This window comes from Monomorium pharaonis, chromosome 10, assembly GCF_013373865.1.
Source record: "Monomorium pharaonis isolate MP-MQ-018 chromosome 10, ASM1337386v2, whole genome shotgun sequence".
In the NCBI taxonomy this organism is placed as follows: Eukaryota; Metazoa; Arthropoda; class Insecta; order Hymenoptera; family Formicidae; genus Monomorium; species Monomorium pharaonis.
This window is the reverse complement of record NC_050476.1, coordinates 6,175,008-6,193,104: the sequence shown is the minus strand read 5'-3', so window position 1 is coordinate 6,193,104 and position 18,097 is coordinate 6,175,008. Positions and strand designations below refer to the sequence as shown.

Below are 18,097 nucleotides of genomic sequence, written 5' to 3'. Positions count from 1 at the left end.
AACACATGTTTAATTTTTCTAGTTTCCATGAAGTTTTATTAAAGTGTATTTCACTAAATACATTTCAAGAACCTCTCGTCTTTCCAATGTTTGAATATCAACTGTACTTAATTATTAATTAGTAGTGTGCTATCACACATATATTTTCTATTATAATCTTCTTCAACCATAACATATCAATTAATTTCAATTAGAAAAAAATTGGATTTGGAAAACAACTAGGCGAAAAAATCTCATTTTCACAATTAAAAATAAGAATAAAGTATCAAGTGTCATTGATATGCCGTTTGTGCATGAGAAATAAATTTATTTTAGAAATTCATAATTCCAGAATGCGAACCATTCCTTACATATTAGAGATCTATATCTGCCAATGATAAATCTGAGATTGCGCAAAAATAATTAATTCTATTAATTAGAATATCATATCATTTACGTCCACTAGTGACATCGTAAAACAATTTCTGCATACAATATATGGCATACAATCTATACAATATTATGTATAACAGATTTGCATAAATTGTACATATAATTTCTTTTTTCACAAGAAATTATCGTCAATAAACGTTACATATATAAAAGATTTCACGTACATACATTTGAAATGTGGAGATAATAGAAGCTTACGATATCCGTGTGAAATTATTTCAAGGATTAAAAAAAAGATATAATTTTATGTCAAAAATTATATTCTATTACTGACAAAGTATTTTTATTTATTTTTATTAAACGACACTTAAAATGCGTAATGCAAAAAGTAAAATATTAGCTAATATTGCGTTACCTCTTTCCTGGTTAAACTAAAAGTGGCGTATCAAATAAACGCATAAAAATATTCACTGAAATCATTCGAGTGTGAAACTTGCGTATTATTCAAATTAAGCCTGATATTATAATTCTTACAGGCAATAGGCCACGATTTCTTCTAGTATTGTGCTGCATCTAAAATTGTCACTTAATACGCATGTATACATGGTTAGGTAACATTCGTTTGATCGCTAGAACTGTGTAGTCTGTCTACAAGAGGTCTTATGTACACCCAGCCACCGTCTTTGGTTTCCTTGAAAAGCTATTCAACAAAAGAAAAGAAATATAATTGGCGATAATTATATTCGATAGACGAATGAAAAGAATCATTCGCTTACTTTTGTTTGCCATGCTACATTATTTTCCTTTCGAAGTCGCGCTTCCTCTCGTTGTTTCTGCTCGATCGCACATTTGGCCGCCGAAGCTTTATCCATGTCATTGATACGTAGGCCAACTGTTACGTCACGCCAAACTCTTCGCGATTCGCATTCCTCTTGCTCACATACTGTTTTAACTAGTTTTCTCTCTGTGTTAAGTTCTCTCACATCAGCAAAAATTTCACTCTTCTATTAAAAAAATTCAAAACATTCTTTTAATAATTAAATTTTACATTCATGAATGATTATATAATATACATTAATATTTGTTATTCACAGTAGTTCATCACATAGACCATACTAATTATTACCGCAACGTTTAACTTAATTAACGTAATATTAACATCAACATTTCAACTCACACCATCCATCTTTACTTCCATCGCTCCGCTCCATTCTCCATTTATAACAAGAAACGGTTTTTTTTCTCCAGCTTGGAAAGCTTGACACGTAATCCGATTCCGTTTACCACCATAAAAGGGCTTTGTTAAAAATTCTACCGTCGCGTGATAACCAGTTTGTATGCAATTTATTGTTACATTTCCTCCTAATTCTATCCATGGTACAGTGAGGATAGATCTGCCATAACCGTTAGGGAAAGTTAAAACATATTCTTCTCCATGTTCCAGCACATTTACCCAACCCTTTCCAACATTGTGTACCCCTATACTTAAACCCAAAAACTTGCTCTTTGTCCAAACATGAGCTCCAAAACTAATTTTTTTTCCAACATGCTCGCCGTAAAACGCACTAACTGCAATAAAATAATACGATAAAATAGATGAACGCTATTTCGTATAATACAATCAGTTAGATAAAATATTCTAATGATAAAAATATTTCTATACCTGGTGGATGGTGAGAGACTTGTTCAGCGACAAAAGCAAGTTGATTCTCTTTACACCAGGGTACAGGACCGTCCGACACAAGTCTGCTACCAGACTCCATAGTGTCAGAAGAATTAGGTATGTTCCAATGGCACCGAAAAATTTCACCTAGTATAGGATTGTACGGTTTCTTAGCCACACCAGATTTACGTCCAGCGTGAAAACTGCACAAGTACCAACGAATTACTTGCACCATCCTCTCTCGAGGTGTAGGCATATCTGCAATGCTAATTTAAAAAATGGTATTACTTTTAAAAACTTATCAGAAAATATACCATGTCCACAAAAATATAAAAACGCTTATAATTTTTTTACATAAATTTTTAAAAAAATTTTTTAATTTTTCATAAAATTTCAAGCATTTTCAGTCCTTTGACTGGTAGTGTCTTAAAACAAATAAATTGCAATAAATGCAACAAAATTATGTATATTGAACAGTCTCGAATTAAATAATTGGTAATACCTTACAAATTGATCAGGATGGGCAAAATAATCTGCATACATCTCAAGGAGTGACCTGCGCTCTAGAATAAACGTTGGTAAGACAACTCTCGTCAAGTCCATACCAATCTTCACTTGAGACAGAAGATGAGCCACGACTGAGCCATGACTCTCCATGGAATCCACTGTAGGCGACAAAAGAAAGAGAAATGTCAGCATGTGGAATTATTTCCTACGATATTTCTTACGCTTGATAACACACACTGTACGTACTTTCTGTTTCGCTTTCTTCTTCGTAAAGAGCTACAACAGATAAAAATTTAATTTTAAAGTACAACAAATATTTATAAAAAATAAGGTCTAGATTCTGTCGATTTTCGTGTACAACTCTACACGATAACATCATACAGCTTATAGAGAGGGAATATTCAGGAGAATTAGAGAGAACTTAACCTGAATTTTTTATTACATCTATAGCCGTGTATAGAAAACTTACGACTTGAAGTTATGTCCAACATATTGTCTGGTTAAGGTAGACCAACTAGTATCCATTCCTAAGCTCCTTATCCCCCAAGACCAAATTATGTTCTATTAACGCAAACTATTTCGTCGTAAACTTTGATTTAAATAGAGGAACGTAAAGTTCCACCGGAATTTCCCTTCCTTATTCATCGTGTCAATGAAACATTCTTTCTTTTCTATGTATTCACCACTGAAAGAGACACGGGAACATTCGCGAATGTGTTCGCTCGAGAAACGTCAACTCATACGTCAAAAGAGTACTGGCCACGATCGTGGGAAAATCAATAATGGTTACGGTAGATAAAACAGAGATAAGAGATACTAAACACAACCTACATTATCAACGACGGAAGGTGTTACCGCGAAAACCGCGATGTAACCGGGCGACTCCGACTAAATTTGTCTTTTTTTTTTTTTGCAAATAGATGCGCGAGATATACTTACATATCCTACAATAAGATCACAAATATCTCTACCTTATCTTGCCGCTTAAGTCTTTATGTAACGTATTCACATATAATCGATACAAATTCTAACTTGATTAAAAATTGCATACATATTTAAACAAAAAAAGAACATTTTTACTTCTTGAATAAGCACACTTACCTTCCATTTCCTGCCAACGACATGAGAAAAAGAAATTGTATAGGCTTGTATCTTGCATAAATTATTTTGTGATTTGAAATTTGTCTATGCAGTGTTACATAGCTTGTAAATACAAAATTTTAAATTTTTTAACTAGACACAAGGGTATTTTATATGTAACTCGTATAAAACTTTTAGGTTTTTCTATTTAAAAAATTTATTACACTTAGTATACTTTCCCTAAAAAAGCTATTAAAAACAATTGAGGTTGGGGAAGGATAACTATAATTTTAGTCCACCACTTAACAGAAATATGTAAATTGACAGAAAACATAAGACTATATTCATCAGAAAAAAAATAGCTTAATAAGCGCTTTGCATTCATATAAATTATACTTTTAGATTTGAATTGAGGCAGGGCCATTTAGATCCTCTAGATTTAAAAGCATGATTTGATCAATACAAAATGCAAATTAAATTACTTGTTTGGTATTCAGCAGAAAAAGCAAATACCATAGTTTTCTACCTATCTAGTTTTAGACAGCTAAATCTATAGTCAATTTTTATAGAAAAGTGTTCATATCTTTTTCAATATATTATTTTAATAAAGGTAATAATTGCTTAGAAAAATTTTTATTTAAAAAATCATAGGAAACAAATGGAAAAACATAACTATCAGATAACAAAGGATATCAAATGAAAATATTGACTCACCATCGTAATCTAACGATCCATCGCCTTTGATAGGTGGGAGTGGTGGCTCTTTGCGTTTATCTCCCGTGACCCTGTCAATAAAAGAATGTAATTGTTCATTATCTTAATAACTAAAAAAAATGTTTTAATATTTTATTTGTTTATATTATTGAATATCATAAAATTTTACAAAAATTATTTAAATTTTTTAATAAAATTTACTTATTAATATATTACAGTAAAGACTGAGTATTAATTAAAGATTACACGCATGAAACAGACAAGAACAAGATAATGACTATTTTTATATAGAGATAAATTTGTACTTACAGCATATGATTCTGGACTGTTGGGTTTGGTATTTCATCTGCGGCATCAAAGTAATCGTCGTCCTCGTCAGAAGACGAATACGAGAACTGTGGTACTGGTAGATCTCTATCTACAACTAAAGATATAAAATAACGCTTTAGTAATGATTAAAATGGAAAGAAATTCATTTAATTATGCAAAATAAAAGTTTTAAGCGATATTAACCATTCGATAATGTAGGTACTCTCGGTTCTACACACTCGGAACCTAATTCGATGCCAGTTTGCACTGTCGCTTCTGGTGCTCTATCTGCAACTAAAATCAAGCTTTTAGAGACAGTTTCTTACAGGGTAAGTGTATTCGTAAAAACAGAAAGAGAATGAGAGAGAGAGAGACGTTTTTCAATTAGAAGAGCATTAATAATACCTTCTGCTTTTCCTTAATATTTTTTAAGCATATTGAACAAGTCTTATCTGTTGCTAATTTGTAAAGTTGCTTTATCTTATTGCATCATTTTTATCTCATCATCATTTTTGCTTAAGCAGTTTTATAATAAAAGATTAACTGTTTTTGTGCCAATTTTTTTTTTTATAAAAATCACAACCAATCTTAAACAAACAATAATCTTGTAATATTGTATTGAAAACCTTACCATGAGGAAGCGAAGGTGAGACGTGTATAGAATTAGATGGTCCTCTGTATATTCCATTGACGGGTATGGCTGTGTTCTGGAAACATTCAACAATGCAAAATCACAAATTACAATTAAAAAATACATAATAAGAAAATAGGATAATAAAAACCTTTGCAATTTGTAATTGAACAATAGTATGTTTAACAGAATTGAGCATAGCATTGGCCTGTGACAGAATGGCAGAATATTTGTTTTGTTTTTCCTCATCTTCAGCCGCGTTCTTTTTATCCTCAATCAATTTAATTTGGTCAATCAGAAGTTGAAGATAAACGTCAGCTTCAGCTACCTTGCGATCAAAATCTTGCTTAGGTGGAGACTTCTTAGGATCCCATCTCTACAACAAACAATTTTTTATGCTATACATTAAACTTTATAGAATTCTTTACAAAATTCTCTTCAGAAATATCTTATACAACATCTTATATTTTACTCTTGTCATTGTATTGCAAGAGATAGAATAATTACTTTCGTGTATATCATGTTTTATGCATTCAATGACAAACATACCTTATGAGAGTGACGGAGTATCGTATCTTCCAAGGCACGAACCCAGCGTTCCCTCTCCTCGCCGTTGCGAGTTTGAAAGTGAAACGTCTTCGGATCATCCTTGCAGGAGTTCGTTGTTATAGTAAACGTGCTGTCATCCTCGTCGTCGATGCCAATGATAGCGCCTCTCAATCGCACGCAGCCGCGACGTGCACCGCGCATCATCTTCTCCTTGCTCTGAGAATAAAACAAAAGAGTCAAAGATAACCTAAAGGTCACTGGAGGCAGCAAAGTGCCGAACGCGTGATGCGAAATATCGCAATGAAGAACGATGCACTCGATGTATCCGGCTATCCTTACCGTGTAGTATGATAGAAGACCCGCATTGTCATCCAAAACAAACCATCGATATTGCCATCCGTTGACGACGTTCGTCCACTTGCTGAGCGAACCCTCCATCGTCGACATACTCTTGTTTAATTGCCCCGCCGGAATCGCCGGATCGGACTCCTACCGATTTTCGTGTGTCTCACGGTGCATTGTCTCAAAAGTATCACATAAGCTCCGGAGTAACGGAATATTATCGCGTCATTCTAATCTTGGATACAAATCATCCCCGCGAGTTGCATGATTGAGGCTCGATCCACAAGCCGTGAAACCGTGCGACACGTTTTGACATTTCCGACACACTTTCATGAAGAAAACTCACTATAAAACGGCATTCATACGACATCGATAAATAACTCCGATTAATTTAATCGGTATAATAATTATAAGTTATCAAGTGATTTCTGCAACATTTTGTTAAAATAATAGAATTAGAAAGATTTTATGGTTTTGTGGAAGTTTTTGTTTTAAGCGCTTTCACCGGCCGATTAAATTAATCGAAGTTTTGCTCGAAGTCATTTAGATTCTCTGTAGGCTAGATCTCTCGTAGAAGTATAAAAATAAAGATAATATTCGGTATAGAAATTATAGATAAAAAATAACGAGTTTTTAAAATAAATAATATATTTAATTGATTCAAAAAATCTTGTAAATAATTGTGAAGGTATATTCTAGTAAACATGCACATATGTCACATTTACGTCACGTAATCATGCCTATCGATATCAAGCGAATATATGTTTAATTTCTTGACAGCATTATCGTAGATTTTATCGACTCGTAAAGGCATAAAAGATTGCAGGTGCGCGCTATGGGAGCATAATGGAATAATCTAGCCGCAGCTGCAACTGCCACGTAATTAATAAAACCATAATAACAGAAGACAGGAAAAAGAGAAAGGCTAGGAGGGCGAAGGGAGACAGAATTCGCGCTCGCTTGGAAATGTCGATAGGCATGTGTGTATACAGCACTGTGCACCACTGTGTACACGTAACCGCGAGTGCTTATCCGTAATGAAACTCCCACGTCGCGTCGAAGAGGAGGAAACGTAACGTTTAAAGAGAAACAAGAGAAAAAGGAAGCAGGAAAGAGAAAACCGCCGGTTGATCTCCAGCCTTCGACAGAAGCGGAGGTACTGCGTTATGTTGTGATGGATTTTTATATTTAAAACGGATTGTATCCGCGATCGTCATCAGCGATAATGCGACAATTATCGTATGCTTAGAAATTTTGAATAAAAAATAGTGTTTTACAGTGAAGATTATATCGTTATGCATAGTTAGTGTCAAAATCTTTTGGAAAAACTCACTCTCAAGATTATGGTGGTAGAGCTTTCATTTTTACTGTGTTTTTATTTAATTTTTTTCTATAAATAGTATAATTACAATTATCTAAATGTTTAAATATAATATAATAACTTTATAATGTACAAAATGTTTGTAGTGATAATGACAACACCTATGTGCGAGGATGGTGGACCGCTGAGAGAATGGGCACCACTTGCTGTTCTTCTACAGCAGATACCTGCTAAGATACAAAATGGTATTTTCATGCAAGACATCAGTTTTACCTGCATTGACGCTTTGCCTGAGTTTATCGCCATTGGAACTAATCATGGGCTTGTTTACTGGTACAACAGAGAAAAACAGGATCTACAGAGACTACGTTGTGAGGTACTTCAAAAAGAGCCTGCTTCTCTCCTTTGAACAAAATTAAGCTTCGATCGATTTGATAGATTAATATCTTTCTTTCACATGTCGCAGAATATAAACTCCAAAATCACGAGTGTACAAGTGATCTCCACTGTTGATTACATGGTAGCAGCAGGCAATGAACATGGTGTCGTCACAGTTTTTCAAATTCCCAAGAATCCGCCAGACTCATTGCCAAACAGTTTAAAACCAAAACAGAAGAAACAGGTAAGTTGTAAAAAGAGTTTATTCATATATATATATATGTGATGTTAAGATGTTACAGAAATGATAAATCTCACTGATATTTTTTACTAGGTGGAAAGGTACAGTATAAGTGGCTTGCATAATACTGCAGTAACGGCAGTGGAGTGGTCTAAGAATGGCATGAAATTGTTCAGTGGAGATAAAGATGGTTTAGTAGTTTTAACAGAGATTGATTTTTATATGGTAAGTAGATACGTTTCTTTCAAATACTTTTCTTTTTTTTTTTTAAATAAATGAAAACATTTCAATATTTTGTATTCTCTTGTAGCATTTATCCAAATCATCGAAACTGTTAAATGAGAAATATTCTGTGGTACAATTGAGTTACCAGCAAGGTTTGCTACTAGTCTCAACAACATTACGTACAATTCTAGTGAACAGAAATGAAAATGGGAAAGTGACACAAGTTGGCCAAAAAGAACGTAAAACGTTAGTAGCTCCATGTATTGTGTAGAATAAATTAAAAAAATATATACCGTTAATATAATTTTAAATATAAAATATATTTTAAATAGAAAATATTATTTTGTTGCTTTTTTTTAGACTTGGCAAGTTAGGAGCGGTATTCGGTTCTCGACAGAATTACGTGCAAGATTCAATAATTTATGCAAGTAGACCAGGATTACGTTTATGGCAAGCTGATAAGATTGGGACTGTACTGAAAACGCTCATATTTAAGGTATAAAATTAACGTACATATGCATTTGTACTGAATTTTCATAATATCTTATCAAATTATGAATATTCTGAAAAGGATGCAGTCAGATCAGGTCATACAGAAGTAGCGTTATTGAATCCCGCACCCGAAGGATCAAGAAAGAATCGTGGCGACCCTTCCTTTGGCATCGTGTTACCATTTTGTGATGATTTATTAGTAACATACTGTGATGATGTAGTTTATGTAGTAAATCCAAATACTATTGCAATAACATCGATTGTAAATGATTTACGGCGTGTTACCGACGTGGCTTGCACTAAAGACGAAATATTTATATTGGAAGGAGAAAGAAATATTTTGCGAATTGCCTATTATCCAGAAAATAATATTTTTACAGGTAAGCATTATTGTTTTCAAATTGTAATTAGAAAATTATATGAATTACCTTAAATTTATTTTTTTTATAGAAGAAACAAGGACCACATTGGATCCTTTATTGTCATTTGCTGAATACAGTAAACCTGTTGCTAATGGTATACTAGAACTAACTTCCAAGTTAAAGGAAAGTAATATAGTGCCAGCTATTTCTTTTCCCAAAATCAATCCAACCAACATTATTCAATCTGTAGGGTAGGTAAAAGATTATTTTCAAAATAGATTATATATATTTATGTATAAATTGTATATAAAAAATTTTTCAATTGAGATAAAAGTGACAAACATTAAATTGTAGCATTGTGCCAATTGTTACTGTCGGTACTGACGACAATGTGATTACGAATGCGGAGGAAGCTGTGGAAATACCGCCGATAGTTCCAATAGATTTAAATACTCCACTCATAACTGATCTTAACAAAATACCAGAATACAACGATAGTAATAGAATAAGAAACATTGAGGATGTAAAGAGCAATGATCGCCTGGAGATATTCCAACGAATTGGTCAGCAGGAATTTGAAGATGTTGTTTTTACGCCTGAGAGGAAGCAAAAAAAATCTCGAAATAAAATAGTGAACGGAAGTGAGAGTGTCACAATATCGGACGGCAACGCCGAGCAGCCTTTGTCGAGCAGCCTAAACACCGATCAGATGAATGCCAATAAAATGACAACTCATTCCTCATTAATGCAATTGAGTTTTGATGATGATTTTATATTGAAATCAGATCGAGATTTAGAAACGATTCAACGGGATGTGGAAAACAAGGAGAAACTGTTGGCGGATGTTTTGGATTTTGATTTGTCCAAATATATGACGAGCAGTCGAATAGACAGGGATGACTTGAGTATATCGAATCATATGGATACCATAACGTGCATCAATTGTAATGTACATTCTGACAATACGATGAACGGAGAAGAACCGATTACGAACGAGGAGAATGAAAATATCGAGCAGAGCGATCACACGGGAACCGAATCGGGGGAGGAGGATGTCAGTTATCGCACCGAATTGAAACGGTTAGAAGAACTAGGGGAATGCAGAAAGACTCTTTTACAAAATAAGCTGGACAATACTTTACCAACTGGTAATAATTTTCTCGATATCCGAAAAGAACCGTCCACGAATCGAGACGAGTTAGAACACCAATTTAACGGTAGGTAATTAACAGAGATAATATAATCGAGAACGCAACATTTGTTTAACACAATCGGCTGTGGATAGAAAGTACTTTCTTGTGCTTACAGCTTTAGCAAAGGAATGCGCTACATCCACCGTTCTTGAGGAGGAAGATTGGGTATTAGTTGACTAAAACCTCCTTGAGGATAATATATCGTCGATTATTTTAAGCAGAAATCGTACGTAGTAGTCGCCTCGCGTCTTGTACATATGTCAATATATTATTAAAAACGTAATTAGAAAATTGCGTGATACGTAAGAACGCTTTGAAATAATGTGTAACTTCTTTTGCTACGAATTCTTTTTTTTTTGTATAAGGTCCATTGATCGTGAAAAGATTAAACTTTTATTTCATAATCAGTATTTGATAATCAAATCCCGATAATATATAAATTATTGGACAAGATAGAAAATTATTGTTTGATACATTTTATAATTTTAAATGTGTGTGACATCAAGCAAAGTGAATTATAATCATTAGCAGACAAAATTGCATTTTGTAAATATTATCAAAATTGGAGAGTAATAACCAGTCACTTGTTTGGATTTTAGCATAATTTTAGCGTGATGTTTTATGTTAAAATTATTAATATATTTGTGATAAATGTATGCATATAATCTTTTCTGAATTTAATATTTTGTGAAATATAGAAATACATATAATTACGTTAATATAATACCTAAGTTCAATAATCACTGGAATGATTTACAAATTGTTGAAATCTACAATATAGTTATATACATATCTATTTTACTATTTTGGTAAAAACCATGCATAATACAATTCTCAGGTATATAATATTATATTCTGTACACACATTTTGCATAATCAAATAATACTTTTGCATGTCTTACACCTGTCATACCAAGAATACTAGTGGTATGGTATATCACCATTACCCAATATTTTATTATAAATTGCTATAATTTTTGTGTGTGACAAAAGTTTTATAAGTCTACGTGGCATTCACCATCAATACATTCTCATATTATAATTTTGTAAGTTTGTATCAGACAAATAGTGTGCTCTTTGAGACACTAGGCTCAGAAATGTTTTTTGACACTAGTATACACTTATTGTTTGTTTCTAGTTCTGTTTGGAATAGAAGAAAAATAAATATATATCATGTAACGCAAGAATCTCCGAGTCTCACGTGGCTCTAAAATTATATCACTTTGCCATGCATAATTAACACGCTGCAAGATACAAGTTAAATACAAATTATTGTTACTGAACATTTATGTAACTATCAAATAATTAATGCTTTATCGACTACAAAAAATAAAGTCACAGTTTTAAAGTTGAACCACATATGCCCATATATATTTTCCTATCAACATATCTGTACAATATAAAGAATAAGCATCGAGGGATTTAGGTTTACTTGATTATATAGTTTTATTTCTGTAATTTACATGATACTCGAATATATGAGTACGCAACAATTTACTCCATTACTTTGTATCAGCTAAGTTTTATTACACTGCGGTTTGAATGAGGTCAGTGTACAATTTAATTTTGCTAGCGACACTCATGTCTATGTATTTGTCACCTACCGATACTATCATACCGCCAATGATGGAGGGATCCACTTTGGTGGTGAGCACAATTGTTTGACCCTTCTTCAATAAACGCTTCAGCGTCGACTCTAGTTTTGTCTTTGTCTCGGCATCAAGTGGATTTGCAGTAATCACCTCACATACCACCTCCCCTCTGTTGGCAGCCATGATCAGTTTAAACGAATTGATAATTAAGTTGAGTTTCGATAATCGTCCATTCTCTGCGAGTAACATCAGTAGATTTCCAGTGGCTGGATTCAAATTAATTTTGCTCCCAATTGTTTTAAAAGCCTCCACCTTTTCTTTTCGCTTTATCGAAGGATTCTTCATAAAATCTACCAGTGCAGTGTCCTTCTTTAAAAGACCCTGATTTGAACATAAACTATATATTAATATCGAAAATAGCTGACACATGGGAGATATAATTTTGATTTGTACAAATAATCCATACCTGAAAATTTGTTAAATCCTTCTCTACTGCGTCCAAAATCTTTTGTTTGGACGCAGCTGAGAAAAGAGCCGTGGCATACCTGCCTTCTAATCCAAAAACTTGAATTGGAGGCTGCAATAATAAATATGTGAAATAGGATAGAAATAATCGATACATATATATAAATTGAACTTTTTCAAAGATACTGTAAAGTAAGTAATTGCAGAGAAATTAAAACGTGTAAGATAAAGAAATTAGAACTGTTTTAATTGGGCTTGTCATCTATCACGAGCAGAAGTACGCCTGTCAATCGAAAAAAATTAAATACCTTGACCAGCTGCTGTGCGGCAGTCGACGTAGAAAAGCTACGTGCCTGAAACAAGAATCATTTACGTTATTTAGACGAGTAGTCGAGACGAGGAAGGTGAAATATCCAAACATGTACGTTATGTTGCGAGCAACAAATACATATTGATTTACGTGAAAATACGCTTGCTCGTTTTTAATCGCGAAGGCCGAACGATCTTAAAATTCCGGAAATACTTGTAGCGTAATGCACATTTACTCACAATTATTCTACCAACAGACATCTTCACGGGTGTTCACGGCGATGATCGGATTATCGAGGTACAGGAGATTCACGCAGCCATTATATAATGCAGAAATGTGCAGGAATCTTACGGATCATCTGCGAATACAGCAGAACGTGCCGCTGCGGCGCCACATCCAGTGAAATTTCTACGTCGACCGGACGTCGGTTAGACTCGGTGGTACTCGGCGTTAGTCGGCGCCACTCGGCGTTGCTAGGCGACCGACTTGTTGACTCGCCGCGCCTGCGCCGCTGCCGCCATGTTGCTCCGTTGCTCCACGCTCCAGTCGCGTACGCCACTCCAGCGCCGGTCGGACGCTCTGTTGACTCCGTGCGTGTCTCGCGTATCATTGTGCGTATTTTTCCAAATGTAACGGTCGCGCTAAGTGAAATTCTCGCGCGCGGTTTACGTTTTACTCGTGTGTGATACATTATCCATAATATCGGGAGTGCCGAATAAAGTATGTGTGTGTGTGTAGCAAGTGCGAATTTTCGTGAGGAGTGTCGATTAAAATGACGAACGATCAGCAAAACGTATCAGTTGCCACGGTTCTTCGCAGCAAGCAATGCCGTTTCATCGATCGCAATCGACACAATGTGATTCGAAGCCGATCCAGTTTTGGTGAGTACAAATTCTGATGTTATATGCGCGCGAAAATGATACCCATATTATCTTACAAATAAACGGGAAATGGTATATACGTTAACTTTTCCGGAAACGCTGTGTGAATTTGAAGAACTTCGATTTTCATTTATCGTTGCACGAAATAGGACTGAGGAAAAACAAAATATTTTGACCATCAATGTTAATCACTTTTTAAAAAGGAAAGCTAATCCTTTCTGTTTACTATATATTTACTCAATAATTCAAAATCGAAAAATTGCCTGAGACTTAAAATCTTCAATGATATTTACAGAGAGAAAGATATATTCAGAATTACTTACATATATCATCGTAATTATAGTGTGCACAGTGCAAGAAATGTCTTTCAAGATTACCACAGTAAAAGTAAAAATACACATACATATGATGTGTTTATATATTTATTAATATAATATAGAATTATGTGATACATGATGTCGTAAAGTCTAATTATTATCATGATTACTACGAAAAAGAAAGCAATACTTTTTCTCTTTATGTACAATTTTTTACACATACATTTACTGAGTTTGGCAAAGCAAATCTGAGACGTCGGAGTGCTCTCTTACCTCACACTATCTTTATTCAATACCAATAAATAACAAAGACAGAATGTGTCAACAGTGCCTCCAGACGCTTCAGATTTGCTTTACCAAACGCACCCATTGATTACTTGATTCATACTTACAATTTCACCAGCTATTTCTTTGACTACATAATGTGCAAAACATTTTCCATCGTTCGTAATGAATGAGAGAAATATAGATATAGAAGGCAATAAATCAAAAAATGTGTGCAAACACATTTTTAATTATATCCTTAAGATTTTGTTCACTTTTAATGTAATGTTCTCAATCTTAATTATACATACATACATACATGCATACGTTTGTAGTCACAGAGTTAATGTTCTTAACATAAAAATAATTTCTATAAAGATTGAACGTTGCAATATATATGTTCAAAATAGTAAATGGTAACATATGCTCTCCTCAAAAGCAATATAAAAATATTGATATTTTGATATTATCTTGTGTACATACAGTCTGTAATTACATATTCCCTTATGGAAATTTCAATTACTTATTTTGAATATTAAGAACATTGTTAATGCTTTTAATACTCAAAATAAATAATTAATCACTGGTTAATTTGATATTACCAGTATTAAATCTCTATGTAGTAACAATCCAGAAATTAATGCTTATATCTATTTGATTTATATACAATCACGTATCAAATATTTGGAATATTATAGATATTTCAAGTTATACATAAAATGTCACAGTGGAATGTTACTTAAATAAAATAACAACATAGCCTTTTGTAGTTAACATATGTGTATATAAGGCAGTCATTAAGTTCTTCAAAAGATTTCAAGAGATAATTCACGCTAATGGAAACTTCATATAATCATATGTCCAAAGCCACCATTTAGTTTCAAAGATATAAGATATCAAAGTTGAAGAAAAAATTTTATTCACTTAAAATTTGCAAAAACTACTTCGGTTATTTTAAACATATACCAAGTTGTATACAAAATTTTGAATAATTTTCGAAATTAATAAAAATTTTTCTGTAACTTTGATATCTTTAATACTAAGTCATTTTGATCGTATGAAGTATTTGTCTTGAATTAGTGTAAAAAATCACCTCTTAAAATCTCATAGAATACTTAACAATCGCCATGTATTACATATGTGGCAGTATGCAATAATTTAATATTTTAGCTAAAAGAACTATAGAGAATATACGGCAACTGTGCATTTAAATCGCTAATTATTCTACGACAAAATCTAGAAAATCATTGCGACAATAGATGATGAATTTTTGTAGCAATACAAATAAATGTAATTCGTTAGCTGTATATTCAGTAATAACATTATCTGATGACCGTAATGATTCATTATGCAGGGTTATCGGCAGATCTATTAGAAATAGGATAATCGAAGCATATTGTTGCTAGAAAATCCGCAGCATATTTTCGTTCTTGCTGCATCGTTTTTAGCCATTGTAAATGTTCACATAAATAAGGGTACAAAGGTACCACTAAAATGCTAATATCGTCTACCGATGCTATAGGCGAGGATTTTTCATCTGCTTCGTTAGGATTCTTTGGTTTTCCCTTCCATACTTTACCGATTAATCGACCTCTGGCCGCTTGCACCAATTCTTGAGCACCCATTGTCAGTCTGTGAAAATCAAATATACATTGTATCTTAACACAATTAAATCGTAGTTAATTTTCGTACTCCTCTAATATTCTCTTTGTGATAATACCTGTATTCTAATAATGGAGTATCAAGTGCAAGAGTTTTTCTAAGTATCGCTACCGCTGTTTTATCCGTTACTACATCCCACAGTCTGTCCATGGCAACAATAATACAATCTCGTTCGGTAAGATTGTAACTGTCCAAGTCTAAAGATTGTACTTCGAGTTGTGATGATAGAAATGGTTTGATATTAACACCAGTATTTGCTGCCTTCAAACCATGGTCCCCAAAGCCTCTAGTCACGCCTATCGTTCCCATTACTCTGCTCTATGAATCACAAATAAGTTTAAGTTATAGTAATAAACAGAATTATTTTAATTTGAAGTTATAAATTATTGCTAAATAAATACAACAATTATATTACCCTTTTTCCATGTCCCGAAATGAACGGTAATTTTAGATCAGGATGCGTTAAGGTTTTGTATGCCCAACCTGTCATAAAAGATTCTCTATACAAAACCAAAGATCTCAGTTCCTTTTGTAACGGTCTTTTTCTAAACTCTAATGGAGTAAAGTGACCTTTGAGCAACTCGTTGCTTCTTAAAAAACCTAAAGCTCTAATGTGATTTGATTCCGAATCTGGAGTATGATCTCTGGTAAGCCCGTTGTTCCTTCCCCAAAACTAATACAGCCCTAATCATAGGAATATAGGAATGATTAAATAAATATTTAATTCATCAATAATGTATGATCAGTATAAATTATAACAGTCACCTCGAATCATCACCTGCTGCATAAAGTCATCCATTAAGAAACAAAATTGTAATAGCCGTACAAGCACCATCACCATTTTGAGCCTGCATCTCCATCATTTGATCCATTTGTCTGTATGCTAATTCTATAGCGCCTGTAACTAGATCTCTGCCCTTTATCAGTTCATGCTCATCTTCATTCAATAGCATATTGCCTGGTATGGTCAGTAACCTTTCCTGTTTTTTTTTTTACAAACGCAGTTTATTAATTTAAATATATATCATACACATTAAAATTTATCTCTGGTAATAATTTTTTCAAAAATAATACATACTAGGATTATCCTATGTAGATGTAATCTCGCTGTAAGAGCCACTTGGTATCCTGCAATGTCCTGCAGTCCGTCAAACATTGAAAACGTGACGTAAGGCAGTGTAACATTAATGTCCGACAATTTTAAATCTCCACGCGTTGCCGAAGCTTGATTCTCATTCCATGTGCTTTTCCCAGTGTTTATACACTCTACATAACCAGCACACCAGGGCAAACGGCTAAGATCTCTTGGAACTATTATAGGCCTTACTCTGTGATCTGCACTTACCTATTTAACAGCCATTCAGAACAAATGTTACCATTACAATAATTAATATTGTCAACATTCGAAATATATGTAAATTAATTTACTGTATCATTTATACAAGAATCTCTGGAAATACCTGCGTCTCTTCGTTTGTCAAACCTAAAAAACTTGGACGGCTGTAAGGTTTATTTTCTACTTCCACCACATAATTGTAAAATTTCCGGGTATAGCATGAAACAGAACCAAATAAACGTGGACATAGCATAGAAGAGACCCAAAAAGTCATACACATTACCTACGGGATTCATAGATATTTGACTACATAATTCAATGTGCACATTTTGTGCACATAGAGGCGCTGATGGATGAAACGACGTGATGACCGCTCTCAGGTTCCTCTCTGTCGGTACTTTCCTGTATTCTTTTCGTGTATGTACGCGTACGCATTGAAACAAACGTGTAAGCATAGAATTGCGCATGCAAACCTAGAATAGTGTTTAAATTGGATTTGATAATTACAGGCATGAAGAAAAGGGGGATTTCGAGGCTCGGGATTAACGACGGGCCGCAAAGTGTCGTCGATTATCATCGATTATAGGTTAGATTCGTGGAACGCGATAACAAATTTCCTACGGAGAAGACGCGCGCGGAATTGGTTTGCGGTTCGCGGCGCGTCGCGAGATGTCGCTACGTTTCCACTTTCGAAAGTCGCGTCAAGTATATTCACGACCGTCCCGAGTTCGAAATGCGATTTCACGTTCCTCGTTACATTTTAATGCGTGTGCTCGGATTAATTACGAGTCCGCGCGCGTGTTAATTAAATGAGAATCTAGAAGAGGAAAAAGGAGAAGAAAATGAAGGAGGAGAAAGAGGAGGAGAAGGAGGAGGAGGTAGAGTGACGTA

At 33.9% G+C, this 18,097-nt stretch overlaps 3 protein-coding genes and 1 pseudogene across 5 annotated transcripts; 1 reads left to right on the top strand and 3 right to left on the bottom strand.

Annotated features, from left to right (window-relative positions):
- Positions 1 to 22: 22 nt before the first annotated feature.
- Positions 23 to 6,422, bottom strand: LOC105835000 (oxysterol-binding protein-related protein 9). Its single transcript, XM_012677912.3, has 13 exons — positions 6,165 to 6,422; positions 5,826 to 6,041; positions 5,428 to 5,652; positions 5,277 to 5,352; positions 4,850 to 4,939; positions 4,646 to 4,760; positions 4,337 to 4,407; positions 2,789 to 2,818; positions 2,538 to 2,700; positions 2,036 to 2,301; positions 1,550 to 1,941; positions 1,149 to 1,376; positions 23 to 1,072 (listed from the first exon to the last, which is right to left on the bottom strand). The coding sequence occupies exons 1-13, from the start codon at positions 6,270 to 6,272 to the stop codon at positions 980 to 982; spliced, it is 2,073 nt and encodes a 690-aa protein (XP_012533366.1). The 5' UTR covers positions 6,273 to 6,422; the 3' UTR covers positions 23 to 979.
- Positions 6,423 to 6,556: 134 nt separating this feature from the next.
- LOC105834998 (WD repeat-containing protein CG11141) lies at positions 6,557 to 11,733 on the top strand. Of its 3 annotated transcripts, none has more exons than XM_036293147.1 (11): positions 6,557 to 6,855; positions 6,987 to 7,323; positions 7,635 to 7,864; positions 7,955 to 8,110; positions 8,201 to 8,332; positions 8,418 to 8,578; positions 8,693 to 8,828; positions 8,904 to 9,204; positions 9,275 to 9,437; positions 9,541 to 10,403; positions 10,495 to 11,733. In XM_036293147.1, the coding sequence occupies exons 3-11, from the start codon at positions 7,640 to 7,642 to the stop codon at positions 10,557 to 10,559; spliced, it is 2,202 nt and encodes a 733-aa protein (XP_036149040.1). In that variant the 5' UTR covers positions 6,557 to 6,855; positions 6,987 to 7,323; positions 7,635 to 7,639; the 3' UTR covers positions 10,560 to 11,733. The 3 variants fall into 3 exon arrangements, with proteins under 3 accessions (XP_036149040.1, XP_028049524.2, XP_012533365.2); XM_028193723.2 differs by having other exon boundaries at positions 6,948 to 7,323; XM_012677911.3 differs by lacking the exons at positions 6,557 to 6,855; positions 6,987 to 7,323 and adding an exon at positions 7,353 to 7,516.
- A 71-nt stretch (positions 11,734 to 11,804) lies between these two features.
- On the bottom strand, positions 11,805 to 13,142 carry LOC105835001 (ATP synthase subunit O, mitochondrial). The gene is made up of 4 exons (XM_012677913.3): positions 12,986 to 13,142; positions 12,745 to 12,789; positions 12,438 to 12,548; positions 11,805 to 12,352 (listed from the first exon to the last, which is right to left on the bottom strand). Exons 1-4 carry the CDS (start codon positions 13,004 to 13,006, stop codon positions 11,906 to 11,908), a joined length of 624 nt encoding a protein of 207 aa, XP_012533367.1. The 5' UTR covers positions 13,007 to 13,142; the 3' UTR covers positions 11,805 to 11,905.
- An 889-nt stretch (positions 13,143 to 14,031) lies between these two features.
- On the bottom strand, positions 14,032 to 17,459 carry LOC118647718 (annotated as a pseudogene).
- Positions 17,460 to 18,097: the final 638 nt, after the last annotated feature.

Bases quoted from the DNA above. Each gene is read 5' to 3' on its own strand.
- LOC105835000 (XM_012677912.3), bottom strand. From the start codon at position 6,272: ATGTCGACGATGGAGGGTTCGCTCAGCAAGTGGACGAACGTCGTCAAC. The intron at 5,353-5,427 runs GTTTTTATTATC...GAATGTTTCCAG, and splicing joins TTCAATTACAAATTGCAAAG to AACACAGCCATACCCGTCAA. The intron at 4,940-5,276 runs GTAAGGTTTTCA...GCTTGATTTTAG, and splicing joins CTCACCTTCGCTTCCTCATG to TTGCAGATAGAGCACCAGAA.
- LOC105835001 (XM_012677913.3), bottom strand. From the start codon at position 13,006: ATGTCTGTTGGTAGAATAATT. The intron at 12,790-12,985 runs GTGAGTAAATGT...TTCTTGTTTCAG, and splicing joins TGTCTGTTGGTAGAATAATT to GCACGTAGCTTTTCTACGTC. The intron at 12,353-12,437 runs GTATGGATTATT...TGTTCAAATCAG, and splicing joins AGGATTTAACAAATTTTCAG to GGTCTTTTAAAGAAGGACAC.
- LOC105834998 (XM_036293147.1), top strand. From the start codon at position 7,640: ATGACAACACCTATGTGCGAGGATGGTGGACCGCTGAGAGAATGGGCA. The intron at 7,865-7,954 runs GTACTTCAAAAA...CACATGTCGCAG, and splicing joins TACAGAGACTACGTTGTGAG to AATATAAACTCCAAAATCAC. The intron at 9,205-9,274 runs GTAAGCATTATT...TTTTTTTTATAG, and splicing joins AGAAAATAATATTTTTACAG to AAGAAACAAGGACCACATTG.